This window comes from Podarcis bocagei (genome assembly GCF_964188305.1).
Source record: "Podarcis bocagei genome assembly, chromosome: 13".
Taxonomy (NCBI): domain Eukaryota; kingdom Metazoa; phylum Chordata; class Lepidosauria; order Squamata; family Lacertidae; genus Podarcis; species Podarcis bocagei.
The window spans coordinates 41,163,608-41,181,166 of record NC_138138.1 but is presented as its reverse complement, the minus strand read 5'-3'; the positions used below and the strand labels follow the sequence as shown (position 1 = coordinate 41,181,166).

Sequence of the window (17,559 nt, the reverse complement as noted above, 5' to 3'; positions counted from 1 at the left end):
GCAATATTCTGCTGCAACAGAAACAACAGTGTGTGGCATCTTGAAGACTTAACACATTTATAACAACGTAAACTTCTGTGGGCTAGAGTTTAATAAAACTGGAATCAATGGGGCAGGGGTGCTTTTCCAAGTTTGTTTGTTGTTTTTTCAAATCAGTTTTTAATTACCTTATTTTACTATTTTGAGATGTATTTCTCTTTTTCACACTGCTGAATGCTTCCGTTTTGTGTAAGGTTGTCTCTAGGGGTTGACAAATCTGTCAATTTCGGTTTCTCTTCAGTTTCTTCTTTTTTACATATAAAAATAATTTGATACTGCTATTTATAAAAAATAGAGTTGTTTACAACAATTGAACACAAAAACAATACAATTCAAGTTGTTAAATTTGCCACACTTCCTTTTTTAAAAGACAGTCCTCATGGAAATTCATCAGCATTTTAATCCAAATTTCCTCTACGATACATTTCTGCAAGCAGTTTCCCCATAAATTTAACATATTATTTCATTTTATACATGCTTTCCTATAATCCACACTTTTTTTTAGTCAGAAGACTGCATCACAAAGTTCTGGGAAGGGCAAATTTTGAAGCCTAGCTGTGCTGTGATTTATGCATTGTTTCAGAAACTGAATTAGTTAGGTTCACATGAAACAGCAAACCAAACCAAATTTCTCCCTCAACTCTAGTTGTCCACACCACTATCTCTTAGCTTTCCCCTCAAAAACCCACAGTACCAGCATAATATTTCTCAGCTTCAAATACAACCACTGCCTTCAATTTCCTTAATCATTGTACTGCCTAAATGAAAAAGTGCTACCAAGGACACTGAAGACTCCATTATTCCCCTTCAATAGGCTTTGGATCAAAAATTGTTCAAGAAAACCCTAGTCTGACATCCTCAGTAGCATTTTTGCAGCACAATTGAAGTAGCCTTCCAACTCTACTATCAGCCCACAGAATTAGATGTAAATTTGTGCTAGAAAATGTGGCACATTATGCTGGGGATAAACTGTAATACTGTGGTCCTTTTTTATATCCAGTCTGCTGAAGGGGTAAAAGGAGAATCTCTTTAGTTAAGGAGAAATGTCACAATACATGATGATGGTCAAGAACTTAGATGTCTTTTAAAGGAGGGGGAGGATTCACAGAAAATAAGGCTATCAAAGAGCTGCAATGGATCCTCTGAATCCCAGTCACTAGGGAGCAACAATGGGGGAAATCTATTGCCTCCAAGAACTGTTTGTCTCAGAAGCATCTGGATGACCACTATGGGAACCTAGACATTTGGTCAGGTCCTGGAAGGCTCTTCTTATGTCCTTAAAATGGGCTTTTGAGGGTTACCTTCCCCAGAGTATCAAAAAGCCGCAGAGGAACAGGAGGTTTATTAGTAGACAGTGTCTTTGCTGGGAGAAGAGGTGTCTAGGTCTTGAGGGGTGGGTTGTGAGGCGGGATCAGCAGCTTCGTCACCAGCCCCAGCCTCAGTAAGCATCTGCTTATATTGGCGCTTGAAGAACCCAACCTAGAAGGAAAGAAAGGAGCAGGGAGCAAGTGAAAGAGAAGAATAATGTTACATTTCACTCTTGTAGAAATATAGTGCTTTATTTCTGAGATTGTGGCATAGAAATCATACCCTTTGATTGCAGCAGAAGCCATTTGCCTCCCACCCACCTGGGATTACCCCACTGAGGAGAGCAAAGCACTCTGAACATGCTCAAGAAGCACATGCTTTCTGTTGTCACTTCACAAACAGAAATGCAGGCATTACCAGCCTTTTGGGACCTTTACAAATGAAAGAAACTGTCATGGGCTGCACACACACACACACCACAATTTACTCTATTGGCTATACTAAACTGCTGCTTTTAAGCCTAATTTCAGTGAGGGGGGCAGGCATAGCAGACCATTTTGGAGTTAGAGAAGGCTTTTGTAGATGCCTGTGGGCACCACATTGCTGGTTGCCACATTGTTGGTTGTCCCCCAAGCTGGTGAGGCTCACTTGATTCAGTGTTAAATTGAGTAGTGTCAACAGCCCAGCCCTGTGGAATGCACTTCCAGTAGAAATTTACAGGCACCTTCTATATTAACCTTTAAAGTTTTGCTGAATACTTTTCTTTGCCACCAGGCTTATGCAGACAATTAAGAAAAACATATTCTGTAAAAGTTAGTTGATGACCTGTGGTTTTCCTTTTTTTAAAGTGTGTGTACATACACACGCACATTGTAAACCACCTCAAATTTTTTTAATGAAATTGCAGTATAAACAAATAAATATATTCTTTTTTTTAATATTTTATTAAGGATTTTCTTGTTTTACAGAAGTGTAGTGCCTCGTTTTTGGTTTTTTTTCCCATGTAACATTTTTACAAATCCATTTCATTTGTTGAGGCATTAGGGGGAAAAGAAAAGAGAAAGAGAGAAGAAAAGGGGGGGTGGAGAGAGGGAAGATGGATGGGGGTGGGGTCGGGTGGCGGTGTTTCTATTATGTTTAATGTGTGTAGAGTTTGGTGTCAGCGTTGTTTGTGTTGTTCACTTGTGTTCCTTTGGTGGTGAGAGAGGTTGAGGTTGGCCTAGGGTGTGATTGTTTGCTTGTGATTGGCTGTGGTGATCTTTGTTTTCGTGTGTGGGTGAGGTGGGTGGGTGTTTTGGATCAGGTTAGCCATATTGATATGTATGCTGTTGGTGGATTATTGTCACTGTCCTGTTGGGCTGTGTGTGTAATAAAGGGGAGCCATAGCGGGGTGAAGGTGTCTTCTTCTGTTTGTCCCCGTGTCAGTTTCAGTTTATTAGTTAATTTTTCTAGTAGAGCTGTTTCCCATACTATTTGGTACCATTGGTCCATGCTTACTCCTGACAGGTCTCTCCAGTGTCTGGTTATGGTGTTTCTGGCTGCTGAGAGCAGGTGGGTTATGAGTTCTTTGTGGTGTAAATGGGCATTGTTGTCTTGGAAGATGTTTAGTAGGGCCAATTCTGGGGTGATGTCTATTGCTTGCTTAGTTATTGTACATATTTCTTGTATGGCTGTCGTCCAGAATAGTTGGATTTTGGGACACTCCCACCACATGTGGAAGTATGTGCCTGTGGAGGTGCACCCTCTCCAGCATTTTGGTGAGGTTCCTGGGTGTATTAGCGCTAGTTTCCTTGGTGTTAGGTACCACCTGTAGGTGAGTTTCAGTGTGAGTTCTTTTCTTTTCGTTGATATGGATTTAAAGGGGGGTTTAGACCACATTCTGGTCCATTGAGTGGGGTTAATCTCATAGCCTATGTCATTCTCCCATTGTTCTTTGATTGCGTCTAGGGGATTTGCGGGGTTTTGGAGTATTGTTTTGTATATTGCGGATACCGTCCCTTTACCGTTTCCCTTTGTTGTTAGGAGGAGGTTTTCGAAGGTTGTCAGGGGCCTAGTTGCTGCTGATTTTACTGTTGGGTTGTTTAAGAGGGCATGTAGTTGGTGTTGTGTTAACCAGGGCATTTGGGTGTCTTCTAGTTTGTCTTGTATTTCTTGTGTTGACAGGGGTTTGTTATTTTTATAAAAGTCTATTAGGCGATATAAGCCTTTGGTTCGCCAGGTTTTTATCTGGAGGTTTTGTGCTGCATGGTGGAATAATGGGTGGTACGCCAGGGGGATTAGTGGGGATGGGGTTGGGGATAGTTTGCCTATTTGTGTTTTCCATGCTTTGAGCATGGTCTGTGTGTACCTGTTAAGTGTTGTGGGAATTTTCTTTAGTTTGTTTGGGAGGAGTGGGTATGTTGTGGTGCAGGTGTTTTCAATTGTGTCCCTCTCTAGGTGTACCCATTGTTTTGTCTCATCTTCTAGTATATATAGGATTATATGGCGTATTTGGTTGGCAATGTAATATGCTTCTATGTTGGGGATTCCCCATCCTCCTTCTGAGGTGGGGAGGTGCAGGTATTTGGGGCTTATTCTTGGTTTTTTATGTGAGAAGATGAAAGAGTGTAGTTTTCTCTGCCAACTGCGAAGTTGGGTTGAGGGGATCCAGATTGGGAGGGTTTGGAATAGGTAGGTTAGTTTTGGGAGTGTGATCATTTTGATCATGGCTATTTTGTCTGAGAGAGTGAAATTCATGTTATTCCATCTCTTTAGGTCTTTGTTAATTTGTTGCCACAGGGGCTTGTAGTTGTGGAGGTACAATTTATTGAGGTTTCTGGTTATTTGTACCCCTAGGTATCTGAACTTGGTGTGGCAAAGTTTTATTTTGGTGACCTTCGTGAGTTCTTTTTGGGTGTGAGGAGGGGTGTTGAAGCACATAGCTTCTGACTTTGTAAAATTTACCTGTAGGCCCGACACCACTGCAAATGTGTTGAGTTCTCTGATTAGGGAGGTTGCTGTGCTTATGGGGTCTGGTGTTGTGACCATTAGGTCATCTGCAAAGAGCCCTAATTTATAGGTTCTGCCTTTTATTTCCACTCCCTTGATGTCTGTGGCTGCTCGGATGCGGATTGCTAGGGGTTCCAGAGCCAGGATAAATAAGAAGGGAGACAGTGGGCATCCTTGTTTCGTGCCTCTTTGGATAGCTATAGTATTAGAATCCATATTGTTAGTTCTGCATTTTGCTGAGGCTTGGGAGTATATCTGTTTGAGGATTTGTAGGAAGTTGGGGCCAAATTTCATGTTAGTTAGTACTGCTAATATGTATTTCCACTCTAAGCAATCAAAGGCTTTGAGGATGTCTAGGGACATAATTGTCAATGGGAGTTTGGTTGCCTTGCTGTGTTCGATCAGGTTCAGTAGTTTCCTGATGGGGTCTGTTATATTGCGGCCAGGGACAAAGCCAATCTGGTCTGGGGCTATTAACTTGTGTAGAAAGATTTTTAGGCGGTTGGCCAGGATTGATGTGAATATCTTGTAGTCTTGGTTTATTAATGAGATTGGGCAGTATGATTCGACTTTGAGGCTGTCTTTTAGTGGTTTTGGGATGGAGACTATTTTGGAGTGGGTCCAGGTTTGGGGATGGGGCCCCCTTTTATGATGTCGTTGAATAGGCGGGTCATGTAGGGCATCAAGGGTTCTTTAAATTTCCTATAGAATTCTGCTGTGAAGCCGTCTGGGCCTGGGGCTTTATGTGGTTTCAGTTTTTTGAGGACCGCATCTATTTCCTCTGGGGTGATAGGGCTGTCCATGAATTCCTGTTCCTCATCAGTTAGGGTAGGCATGGTCAGTCCTGCTAGAAATTTTTTGATTTCCTTCTCTGGTGGGTTATGGGAGGTGTATAGGTTGGAGTAAAATTCTGCAAATTCTGAGATTATTTCTTTGGGGGAGAATGTTATGTTGCCGTCTTTTTTGGTGATGCAGTGTATTCTTGTTTTGAGTGCTTTTTTCCTACATCTATTTGCTAGTAATCTGGAGTTTTTCCCTCCATATTCGTAGAAGCGTTGTTTAGAGTATAGAATGTTGATCATTGTTTTGTTAATTTCTAGGGAGTCTAGTTCTCTCCTTTTTTGTTCTATAAGTTTGAGGAGTTTTTTAGATCCTGTTTGTTTGTAGCGTGATGAGAGGGCTGTGATGTCTTGTTCTATTTTGCTAATTTTTGAGGAGGTTTGTTTTTTAAGGAATGTTTTCTCTTTTATGCAAGCTCCTCTGGTGACCGCTTTCATTGCGTCCCATAGGAGGGGGGTTGTTATATTGTTTACATCATTTTCCTTGAAGTAGTTTTGGAGGGTTTTTGTGAGACTCTCTCTAATTTGTTTGTTTGTAGTTAGGATGGGGCTGAAGGACCATGATGGGGTGGTTTGTGTTCCTTCTCCTATTTTAATGATGACTTCTACTGGGGCGTGATCTGTGATTTTAATGTTACCTATGTTTGTTGATTCTACTGAGGGGATCAGACCCTGTGTGAGTAGAATGCTGTCCAGTCTGGACACTGTATCATGGCGTCCCGATTGGAATGTATGGCTGATGTCTCCCGGGTTTTGCTCACCCCAAATGTCGTAGAGACCCCTGTTTTTTAGCATTTTTAGTAACTTGTAAGAGTTCCTAGTTGTTGGGGGTTTCCTTCGGAGGAAGGTTGCCCATGGGGTTGTGGGGTGGATATCTTTCAGGGATAAACCTTTCATATTTAGATTGAGGTCCCCTCCTAGGATTGCTTCCCCTTCAGAGAAGGAGAGGAATTTGTTTAGTGTCTTCTGGAAGAATTCTAATTGTTTCATGTTTGGGGCATATATGGAGCCGATTGTCAGTTTCATTTTGCCATCAAGTGTCCCTTTAGCGAAAATGAATCTGCCTTTTTTGTCCTTGAGGACTGTTGTGGCAGTGAAGTTCAGGTCTCTACTGAGTATTATGGCTACACCGCGAGCTTTCCATAAACAAATAAATATGACACATATGTGAGCCTGACATCTTATTTCAGGTGGGTGTGGTTTGCCGAAAATGGCCTCACAGACCAAATTCAGAAGCCTTACAAACCTTCCCCACATCTGGATTAAGCCCTCCTTCACTTCTCATTAGATTCCCCCTGCAACTCTGCCTCACCTTGTAGAGGACTGCAGCAATGACAGCAAGAAGGACAAGCCCTGCAATGGCACTGCCAATGATCGCAGGCAGGTAGTTGTAGAGCTCTATTCGTTCCACCATGGTCTGCACCTGGGTGGGAAGAAAGTGAACAGAACCAGACTAACCAAGACATCCTGATGTCATCCTCTAACCCAAGTGCTGGGGCGAGTGGGAGGCCAGAGGTCCAGCTGCCAGTTTTCTGCTCTTACTCCCTCCCTCCCTTAGTCCAACGGTAGACATCTCTGGCAGAAAAACCCAGGAGTTTAGACCCCAGCTATAAGCACTGGGTGATGCTGGTGCTCCCCCTACCCTGAAAGCAGCGTCATATCCTTATAGTTCAGAGTCTAAAGATGTCTAAAGACTGCCAGTATTTTGCAGGAGGGATTAAAACACATACCAAAATGTAAGGTTTGCACAACTGAAGTGGATTAAAGGGTTTTGTTGCCCTAGCGCAACAAATCCACTTCCAAAAAATACTAGACTTTTTGTGGTTTGGAAAGTGATGGGGAACTGCATTGGAAAGTGTTGGGCAAACAACTGATTACTGGGAAGATGCATAAACACTACAAAAGCAAATCAAGATTAATGCAGAATGAATACTTGCCATATCACAAATGTTCAGTAAAACCACTGTCTAACTCTCGAATGTTCAGTGCCTAACCACTGCATAAGCTTTGTGCAAGCAAATCAGAATGAAGGATGAATAAGCAGGTTATCTGAGGAAGTCCTAAAATTAACTAAGTGCACCACTGCCCCCCCCCCCATTACCTGGGCCTGTGCAAAGCCTTCCTTCTGTGTGTATTTTTTCTCATCATAGGAAATCTGTGCCATGCTCACCAAGACAACTTTCTTCTGCTGGATCTGGGGAAGAGAGAGCAATTCCTTCTGAGAGAGGGGAATCCCTTGTCAGGCACTGACAAGCTGCTGACCAGCAGAGCAAATTAACATTTTGCAGGTCACAAATTTTTTTTGTTTTGTTGTTGTTGTTGTTGTTTTAAAAAACCTCAATATAATACCCATCAATGGCAACCTCTATACCTGAGATGCCCACTGGAAACCGACATCCCCCTTGATCCTGAATTCCAGCGGCTCCCGTGTCTTCAGTGACAAAATGTCACAACGGATTATCTTGCAGGAGGCTACAGAGCAGTCCTGAGAGAGGTGGAAAGATAAACTGGGGTGAGCAAATCCAAAGGGAAAACTCACTGCTGAGCAGATATATCTTCAGCCAGCATGCAGCATGGCAATTCAACATCCTGAAAACATCTACTTTCTTTTTATTAAAGAAGTTTCTAGCCACCATAGTTCCGAGGATGGTCTCTGCTGTTATTATAACATGCTTTAATCCCATTCTTCCTCCAAGGAGTTGTCTCTCCACTCCTGTTATCATCCCAACAGTTCTGTGAGGCAGGTTAGACTGAAAGAGAGTAGCTGGCCCAAGATCATTCAGAAAGTTTCATGGCTGAGTGAGGATCTGAATCCAGACTTCCCTAGCCCTAGTTAAACCCATCTAAACACAACATCACACTAGCTCTAGATAGCTAGGAGCTTCAAGTCCTGCTTTTGGGCTTCCCACAGGCATTAGCTGGCTACTTTGAGAACAGGCATTAGCTGGGTGGAAGGGGCCAGTGATCTGATCTGGCAGGGCTCTTCTTGTGTTCTTTTATATACAACGGATGTAGGTGATCCTGGGGAGAGGCTGCAGTATGCTAAACTCACCAGAAGGGGGAGGTCCTTTGTCACTGGGAAATCTTTGGTGCCAGCACTTTCTTTCTCCAAGACACACTTGGCAAACTGAGAATGTGGGAAAAGAGACAGTTTAAATAATCAACCTTCCTTCTTGGAGGTCCTAGGTTCAAGCCAGCCCCACATCTGGCAGGCTGGGAGTAGGGCATGGCATGCTTTACCTATTTCCCCAACAAGATAAATAGGTGAGCAGAGGCACTTCATTAGAGATTAGGGGTATTATACATTGGGGTGGTTAGAGAATGAGCAGATAATTATACCTGGGAAGAGACAACCTGAGACACATTCCACACCTGGATCCCTTTCAGTTTTACAGGGATCTGAAATGTCACAGAGATGGGGACATTTCGTTGACGGAGATTTTTCACCTGAAAGTGAAATAGACACTGTTCAAGGCAGACACAACACACCATGGGTCCTGGATGTCTTCTTCCACCCCACTCAGTACCATTTGAAACCTGGGCAGTGCCCAGCTCCCTCCCATTCTCCCTGTGTCCCCATCAGGCACAGCCACCCTGGGTCAACCCATGGACCACACCAGATCCAGTCCCAAATTAGTTTGGGGGCAGAGTTAAAGCTTAATTAGTGGTCAGAAGACTAATTAAGCATATGGCCGACAGGGGAGAGGACCCAGTGCCCTTTTCCAAGCAGCTTCTTCTGCAGGGAATTCTCAGTACCCCAACCAAAGTCATTTCCAGGTAGTCTGTTTATTTAGCATTCGTCCTGACTGGTTTGCACCAAGTCTGATTTGGGAAAGAAGCAGGTTTGTTGCACAAGAACCCCAAATCAACTTTCATTAAGCAACTTGAATTTGCCAGTATATGACTGAATCTCACTCAAAAATAGTGACAGACCAGAAGCACCTCAAACTACAATGCCCTGGATTATTATGGCAGGCTAAACGAATATAAAACTAATATAAGTCTACAGAAATCCTGGTTTCAAGTAATCTCACTTTTAAACCTCATTCTTGCCCATCATTCCCTTATTATTCTCTCCTTGCCTGTACCATTTTCCTCTTCCTACCAACCACCAGCCACCCTTTGCCATCCCCTTTGCCCTTCACCTCATATCGATGTTCCACGTTCTTGCTTGCATCCTCTTGGCCAGCTGTGAAGTTAATGTACTTGGTTGACTCCTCAATGCTGTGAAGATGAAAGAGAAATGAACATCCGTGAGAAAAGGGACCAGGCTAGGATGGTGATGGGAAAGGGATATCTCAGAGGTAATATCCTTGTGAGTAGGAATCAGGGTTAGCTCTATTAGAGGGCACTCTACAAGCACCGCTTTACCCCTGAAACATCCATAGTTACTTACGCTGTGACAATGATATACACAGCATATTTGACAGGCAACTCCGCTTCGTGAACCATATCCTTGGTGATGTTGCCACCGTTGTCACTGGGCAAGTGGAAGACAACAGATATGTTAGTTTTTTGTTTAAGGACTTGAACATCATGCACTATTTCATCATGCTCTGCTTCATATTAGTGTTTCCATCATTACTACATCGAGCACCACTGCCCTGTCACAATGCAGCCAGATCAGTTTCACACTTCTCTCTCTCCCCTCCAAACCCAACGTGCCCCTTACATTATAAGAAACATGGGGTCCACATTAGGCCACATAAAGCTGCAAAACTGTGAATATCACCTGTTGGCACTGGCCATGATCCGCAGAGTGTCCCCTAGATCAGCATCTGGGGAGACGTCAAATGTGGCAATGAAGATAACCTGCAATACACCAACATATGATATGATTTCTTATTTCTACATGTGAAGGTTTATATGTATGGAGGGCTTTCCTTAGAGAAGGTAGTCTATACCTGGACTGCCCTTAACACATGAACCTGCAATACTTTGAGTGAGACCACCGGCACATCTAGGCTAATCTTGCCTACTCTGGCTGGCAGCAGCTTCTGAGGGGGAGATTTATTCACCCTATCCTGCTGCCAGCATGGTGTAGTGGTTAAAGTGCTGGACTAGGACCTGGCAGACCAGGGGTCAAATCCCCACTTAGCCATGAAGCCCACCGGCCAATCACTGCTCTTCCAGCCTAAACTACGGCACTTCACAGGATTGTTGTAAAGATAAAATCAAGAAGGGGAGAAGTGTACATGGCACCATGACCTCTTTGGAGACAAAAGGTGGAATATACTGATAACAACCATCACCACAACAACAATAATAAAAATATATGCTGAAGATTGAACCTATGACTCAGTGTACCACTCATGCTGTTCTATGACCTTCGTTTGCCTCTACTTTTTTGCAAAGCAGCAGTAAGTTTTATTTATTGGATCTGATTTTCAGGTTGGAGGGTTTGTCGGAGGGGTAGCAATGTTGAGTTAAAAATACTTCTTTTTTCCTTTTGGGGGGGGCAATTATTAAAATCATCTTCAATGACATTTCAATCTCTCTTTTAAGAGAGTCAGGCCGTTCTTTCCACACTGAACAAAAAACAACAACTCCCTGCACATAGACTAGTGCATCAGGTAACGGTAAAGGACCCCAGGGCGGTTAAGCCCAGTCAAATTCGACTATGAGGTGTGGCGCTTAACTCCACTTTCAGGCTGAGGGAGTCAGCATTTGTCCGCTGACAGGTGGTTAGGCAACAACCCTTTCCCTTAACATGCTAACTTTCCACAGGCAGTTGAGCTTAGACTTAGATTTAATCATGCAATGTCCTCTGACATGCTACAATTCCAGAAGGATACCTGTTTTGTTTTTGTTTGTTTCTCTCAATGTGACAGTTAGCCTTAAGGTAGCGCTTATGAACACATCTTGTGGCATTGAATTCAAAGAATATAATATACCTTTGCTTTACTGTAGAAAATTGGATGATTGACATTGCAGGTGGTGTTCCTGCTGACATCTTCTTCAGACGCAGTAACTGAATGGCACTTAACACTCACGACCCTCCTGCTGAGCTGAGAGAGGGTAGGGCATTCATCATTTATGAATGGATCCAGACAATAATTCCCAAGCAGCCCCCATCCCTCCACCTGCTCACTGTCCCTGCTCTTCCCCATGCTTGCATCCCTACTGCTTTGCTCACCTGTGGTAAAGTGACCTTGCGGTAGGATAACCCTGCAGGGTAGAAAAAGCCCAGTGTGGTGCTGTAAGAGTCCTCTCCATGATTCTGGATGGAAGCTGTTACATTGAATTCACCAGTCAGACCTACAACTACAATGTCCAAGCTATGTGTAGAAAAGAGGGATGTGTGCAGGATTAGAGGTCTCAGATACATAGAGATTTTCAAATATCCAAGAGATTTAGACTCCTCCTAACAACCCTGAAAACCCAGTGTTTGTAGGGAGGTTATACAATAATGTGCACTGATTCTGAATTCATCCCTGACTTATTTGTCTTCCCACTAATAATTCGTTTTACCCACACTTTAATAGTGCATTTCCCCATTTCCTTCCTGACTGCATAAGGTGTTTTTTTTTGGGGGGGGGGATTTGTTGCACCAGAGCATTTTAATTGACATTAATTGCACCAATCTCAATTTCTATCCAGTATGTGCTTGAACTCCTCCCACAAAATACTGACAGTCTGGAGGCAATTCTCCTATGTAGTCCACTCGATTTGAACAACAAAAATAAAACCAATACAATAAGAGGGCATGCATTAATGTTTGCAAACACCAAATATTGAGCAAACATACTAAATGTTTCATCTCATCCCACTTCATGGGCACTGATTTATTTTGTTAGAATTTCTGAGCAATACTGGGTACAAGGCCGCCAGTTACCAATGTGAAAGGTGGGTGTGAAAGTTGTGTTAAAATCAACCTGGTAATGGTAAGGCAGAATATAAATCTAGTGACTGACTGGAGAAATAACTCACTCGTAGGTGAGAAATGGCAGGTCTGTGTATCCTGGAACTATTGGGGGGGAGGGAATATCCCTATCACAGTAACAAAACCATGAGACAGAGAACTTAATTTTTTTGAGTCCTGATGCCCAGAAAACTACAGTAGATATATTGAAGATAATGGAGAGACAAAACAGAAATAGAGAGAGTAAATATTTTCCTACCCTGAGAAATTAAATGAAGCTTCTAAACGGTCTTCACATTTCCCATCAGTGCCACAATTTTTCTCAAAGTGGAGCTGTAAAAGCATGCAGGTCACAACATTTTACTTTTGTAGGCACAGAAATTTTTAGTGGAGAGAAGAATTAAGCACCAAAAACTAATGATGGAACCCAGTTCCTTGGTGGATGACCTCTACTCAGGTCCAGCCAAGCCTTTCCCTCTCCTGTGTTTCACCCCCACAATCACCACCTCTTTTACATTGTTCATTTACACATGACAAACCATATCCACCACCCCCACTGTGCTTACACAATAGCTCAAGGCCACAAGGTTGTCTAGATGAGGGTGTCAGTGGCACCTAGGAGCAGTAAGCTGGGGGAAGGCGCCATGAGGACCATAATACAGTGGGCTCACTCAACAAGGAGCAGGGATATGCAAATTGGTCTTTCAGTTTCTCATTTTTCCAGTCAAAAGTTCAGTTCTTCATATTTCCACTTCAGTTTGCCTGCCTCATCAGCAGTTAGTGTGAATTTATCCTAATATACAAATTAATGCAAACAATTTCGCCTAATATAAAACAGGTTTGTATGTTATTTTCGCAAATGTATGAATTTTTATGATTCCTTTACCCAGGTATTTGCATATTTCGGGGGGGGGCAAAATATGGCTGGAGAACTACATGGAAAATCTGGAGAAGTGTGGAATTTTGAAGGATGACTATGTTTCCATTCATGAATTGTTTCAGAAAGTGTGAATTAGGCAGATTTGCCTTTCAATGCAAATAGAACTGAATTTCTTCCCCATCCTTAACTAGGAATCCTGCTATAATGTTGCTGACTCTCATATTGTAATAAAAAGACTTGGGACTGTATTACTCACCAGTGCTGTGTGGTTCTTTTCTGAGTCTTTGCTCAGGATGGGCTGTAGTGTGGGGGCTTTAGCAATGGGCTTCCCTACGAGACTGAAATTGAGCCGCAAGGTGACAGGCGTCAGAGTATCCTCAATGCAGATCTAAAAGATTGGAGCACAGAAAGAGACTTCCTTAGAATGCATACTGAATGTATACACTCTGCACAAAAATAGAGTTTCTGCATGCCAAAAATTAAGTTTCTCTTTTCATTGCATGATAATATCAGGGAAGGTCTACTTTACATATTGCTTCTGAACCAAAAAGATGTATCCGAGATAGTCAAAGGGATGCTATAAATATTTCAATTTCCCCACCAGCCCTTTTCCCCTCTGAAAAAGAAACAGAACTGAAAATAACTTGGTGGCTTTGGATTTCTCAAATTTTTACTTTTCTGTGTGGCTTTCCTGCAAGCCAGCAGAACACTGCACCAGCAATGCACTTATAAAGTGTGTGCCTCCCTAGCAGAAAGTAAACATGCAATTCCAGTACTGCACTGATATGTGCTTATATAGTAATGGATACAAGCCATCAGAGTCTGCCAAGAAATAAGGAATGACTGTATAGGATGCTCTTGGCCACATTTACAATGCTATGCTCTGTTCACCATCTAGTGGTGAAACAAATCAGAAGAACTGCCGTATCAGGCTCATCTAGTCCAACTTCTCACAGGGACCAATCAAATGACTATGGGAAGCTCACAAGCAGGACCCATGTACAACAGTGCTCTCCCTACTCACAATTCCCATATAGATTGGAGATGAAAGACAGAGCCTCTCAAATTTAAGACACTTTCTCCAGACAACCTGTTTATTGAGCATTCATCCTCATTGGTTTGCACAAAGTCTGTGGTAAGATTATATGACGTTGGCTGTTTATGGATAATCCATTCCAACTTGTTTGCAGGGAGATTGTATGAAGTCACATCAAACAAGTGTTATTCCACACTTTCCATCACATTTTCCCATTACTACCCCTTTTTAAATAAGTGGGTCTGTTGTGCAAGGGTGCCAAATCCACTTTAACTGTGCAACTTGAATTTGCCAGGGTGCACCTGAATCCCACCTGCAAAATAGCAAAATAGTGGATGGTCTGAAACCCCCCCCCCCAATATTGCACCTCAGATATTTAAGGGAATTAACGCTGTGCATAAGGCCAAACTTACAGGCAACTCAATTGGGTGGTTCTGGCATTTATTCTCAAGGCCTATCTGAATGTTTGTAGTCAGGACTGATTTAGAGTTGAAGGTGGCTCGAATCTTTGTTCTCTCGTGGTCTAGGGCCAAAGTGTAGTACAGGTCACTAGAGATTTCACCTGAGAAAGAGAAATAAGAGGGTAGGGATTGGCATGAGAAAAGAAACAAGGGAAAAGTTGGGAGGGCAGGAACAGTGAAGCTCAGATCTGAGGGCAGAATGTGGCCCTCCACACCTCTGTATCTGGCCCTTGGAATATCACAAGCTATAACCTCTCACTAGCAGTGGCGGAGGAAGCTGCTTGGGCGCCTGGGGTGGCGTGCCCAGGGGCGCGGCGCACCACAGTGCCTCTAGAGTCTGCCTGCCTCCTCCCACTCAGCCACCCACTCAAGGTACGGGATACAAGTCTCTTCCCATGTCAAGGAATCTGGGGAAGGGCAGATTACAGAGGAATGCAGCTCCCCCCCCCCTTTTTTTTTTGGACAGAGGTTTTGTATATTTAAAAAGCAGGTGGAAGTCAGCACTAAAATTTTCCCCAGCACTAAAATTCCATGCTGGGAAAAGCTTCACATTGATTTCTGTCTTAAAGGCACAGATTCTGCCCATTGGGAGGCGAGGGCAAGAATTCCCATCCTGCCACTGGCAACCCTAGATCTTCATACAGATAAGGACATCCAGGTAAGGATGGACTCAGCACCAACTGACTTGACTGTGAAGGCCTAGAGTTGGTGTCAGACTCTTTCTTGAATCTTTCCAGCAGGGGAAGATGAGACCTAGAATTCTACGCTATGCCGAGACAGAGAAAAGGCACATCTGAGATGGGCATCTCTTAACCTTTTCAATGTGTAGAGAGGCATGTGGCACAGTCCTCTGGATGAATGTGGTGGGATGCTTGACTTCATCTCATGACAAAAACTCCCATCACACATAAGTACACGAGGGAGAGGACTTTACCCAAGATGGTTCAGGTTATGCAAAGAGAGCTATACCACTTCCCAACCCCACTCCATGTCCCACATAGGCTTATGCCAGAGCAAGCATTGTGGCCTCACCTAGTTTATCCTGAATAGCTTTAGCAATGGTAAAGCACACTTTTGCCATGCTGGCTTCAGCCTTGAGAGATTCCTGTTCCTGACACTGGAAGTTTGAGGTGGGGATTAAAGGTGGGAAGAACTCAATGGAGACCGACACATGTAGAACAGGACGTGTCCTGTCAGTAGGGATAGGGGAAAAGATCAGTTTGGTTAGGATTTTAATACCAACTTACTTAATTCATGCCTTCCAAAACAGTACAGGAAGAAAAACATAGCTATCTTTCAAAATGCAGCACTTCTCTGAATTTTGTGATGCAGTTCTCCAACCAAATAATGTTGGGGAAAACTGTAACATTGGGGGAAAGTGTTAGACATGCCCATTAACCTCAATGGATCTACTCTAAGTAGGACTAGCACTGGCAACAACCATTTGAATTTTGCAGGTGTTGAATTTGGTACCCACTGCAATCACAGCATTCATCTAGCTGTATTTAAGAATATTTTTAAAATTATTATTCCTACAGCCATTTGCACAGTTTTTGCACTGCCATTTGATAGCTTTTGTGTGTGCTGAAAACTGTAAGCTGTGCTGAGCCTCTTTATTAAGATAGGGACTAAATTTAAACAAGGAAATAAAGAAGAATATGTACTTCTATGTATAACATTTACCTCTTTACTGGGGCATCCATGGAAATGACTTTTCTCCTGTTCAGAGGAAACAGAATAAGAACAGGAAGGGGAGAGAAAGGCTTTCCCCGCTCCTCATTCTCACCTCAATAACAGGACCCTTCCTTTTTGTCCAACAGCAATATCCTTCAGGCCATCCCCTGTAAGGTCTGTTCCTCCACTGACAGCTTGACCAAAGTACAAAAACCCTCCAGAAAACTTCAGCCCTTCAATGCGCTGCAAACAAAAAATGAAGGATGCAAAATGGAAAGAGGGTGGCCTCAAGGCCAGACAGAGAGACTCTGTGATCCTCACAAAACAAGGTTAACAACAAATGAGGCATCAAAAGATCTGTACATATTCCCAACTGAAAGACAGCCCATCAAAATATTATACTATGCTTTTCTTTTTAAAGAATATCAAAACCTAGCAGCGTTCTAGTATGGAATGGTGTAAAAACAGACACAAACATTTCAAGTGAGTACAAATCGTCTTGAGAATTTCTCTCTTAGGTTGCTTTCACATTAGAGCCCTTGAGTGATACTGAGGCATTGTTTTTCCACACTTAGCTGAAAGTGTGGAATTCAAGAGGTCCTCCACACAGTACTATATTATTCAGCAATGCCTTTCCCCCTGCTCAAGAATCTTCTACAGTGTTTACTTTGGAGTAGTTCTCATTCTCTTAAATTCCAAGTCACATTAATCAAAACATTTTTCCAGTTCAGTCCAGTTAATTTATTTCTAATGAAAGCAGGTGGAGGGCTAGTAATTAATAGCCTCTGAATTGCCCCTATGTCTTTTTCCATTCCTAAAAGGGATGTAGAATTACTAGTTTCTTTCATGTTATTTTTCACAATAAAATTATTTGTTGAAAATATTTGCATATTACCCTCCATACCCAGGATGCTTCACAGTAAGAATTTATAATAAAATGCAATTACATAATTAGAAAGACATAAAAACTAAAAAATATTAAAAAGCAGTTAAATTAATTAATTAATGCAATGATAGAGATAGATAGATAAATGATAGATAGATAGATAGATAGATAGATAGATAGATAGATGATAGATAGATGATAGATAGATATAGATAGAGAGTTAGATAATAGGCTTGCTCCAGATGCAGTCATTCTAAAAGTACTGAAATTAACAAAACTTCATTGGATCAGTTCTAAGTCTGAATAAGCCTAGATCTAACCCATAGAGAAATTAAAGCCTACCTCCCATGGGAACAGAAACTGACCTAGGACCAACCCAAGTTGCTTTTAGATCACATGTTTATTGAGAATTTATCCCAATTTGTTTGAGGGTAGGTTACATGACATCACAAGAAGTGGGCTTGCTTTGTAATAATGTCAAATGTCAATATGTGATTGAAGCTGACCTGCAAAACAGTTACCATCTGGAATCACCCTAAGAGAAGCCATTCAAGTGACAAATTTAAGAGGTTATCCTTTAACTGCA

At 42.4% G+C, this 17,559-nt stretch overlaps 1 protein-coding gene across 6 annotated transcripts in view; it reads right to left on the bottom strand.

The window, feature by feature from the left end:
* Positions 1 to 73: 73 nt before the first annotated feature.
* LOC308570835 (integrin alpha-D-like) overlaps positions 74 to 17,559 on the bottom strand; it is a 37,238-nt gene continuing 19,752 nt past the window's right edge. For 5 of the 6 annotated variants that reach the window (XM_081165818.1, XM_081165820.1, XM_081165823.1 and 2 more), the window contains 16 exons: positions 16,200 to 16,330; positions 15,446 to 15,603; positions 14,366 to 14,514; positions 13,173 to 13,304; positions 12,296 to 12,369; positions 11,311 to 11,452; positions 11,069 to 11,182; positions 9,907 to 9,986; positions 9,571 to 9,654; positions 9,320 to 9,398; positions 8,514 to 8,621; positions 8,227 to 8,301; positions 7,546 to 7,659; positions 7,276 to 7,368; positions 6,487 to 6,597; positions 74 to 1,518 (listed from right to left, as the gene is read on the bottom strand). In XM_081165818.1, the coding sequence (XP_081021944.1) occupies positions 1,384 to 1,518; positions 6,487 to 6,597; positions 7,276 to 7,368; positions 7,546 to 7,659; positions 8,227 to 8,301; positions 8,514 to 8,621; positions 9,320 to 9,398; positions 9,571 to 9,654; positions 9,907 to 9,986; positions 11,069 to 11,182; positions 11,311 to 11,452; positions 12,296 to 12,369; positions 13,173 to 13,304; positions 14,366 to 14,514; positions 15,446 to 15,603; positions 16,200 to 16,330 (1,779 nt within the window). In that variant the 3' untranslated portion in view covers positions 74 to 1,383. The remainder of the gene's footprint in view (positions 1,519 to 6,486; positions 6,598 to 7,275; positions 7,369 to 7,545; positions 7,660 to 8,226; positions 8,302 to 8,513; positions 8,622 to 9,319; positions 9,399 to 9,570; positions 9,655 to 9,906; positions 9,987 to 11,068; positions 11,183 to 11,310; positions 11,453 to 12,295; positions 12,370 to 13,172; positions 13,305 to 14,365; positions 14,515 to 15,445; positions 15,604 to 16,199; positions 16,331 to 17,559) is intronic. The other variant, XM_081165819.1, reaches the window with a different exon arrangement.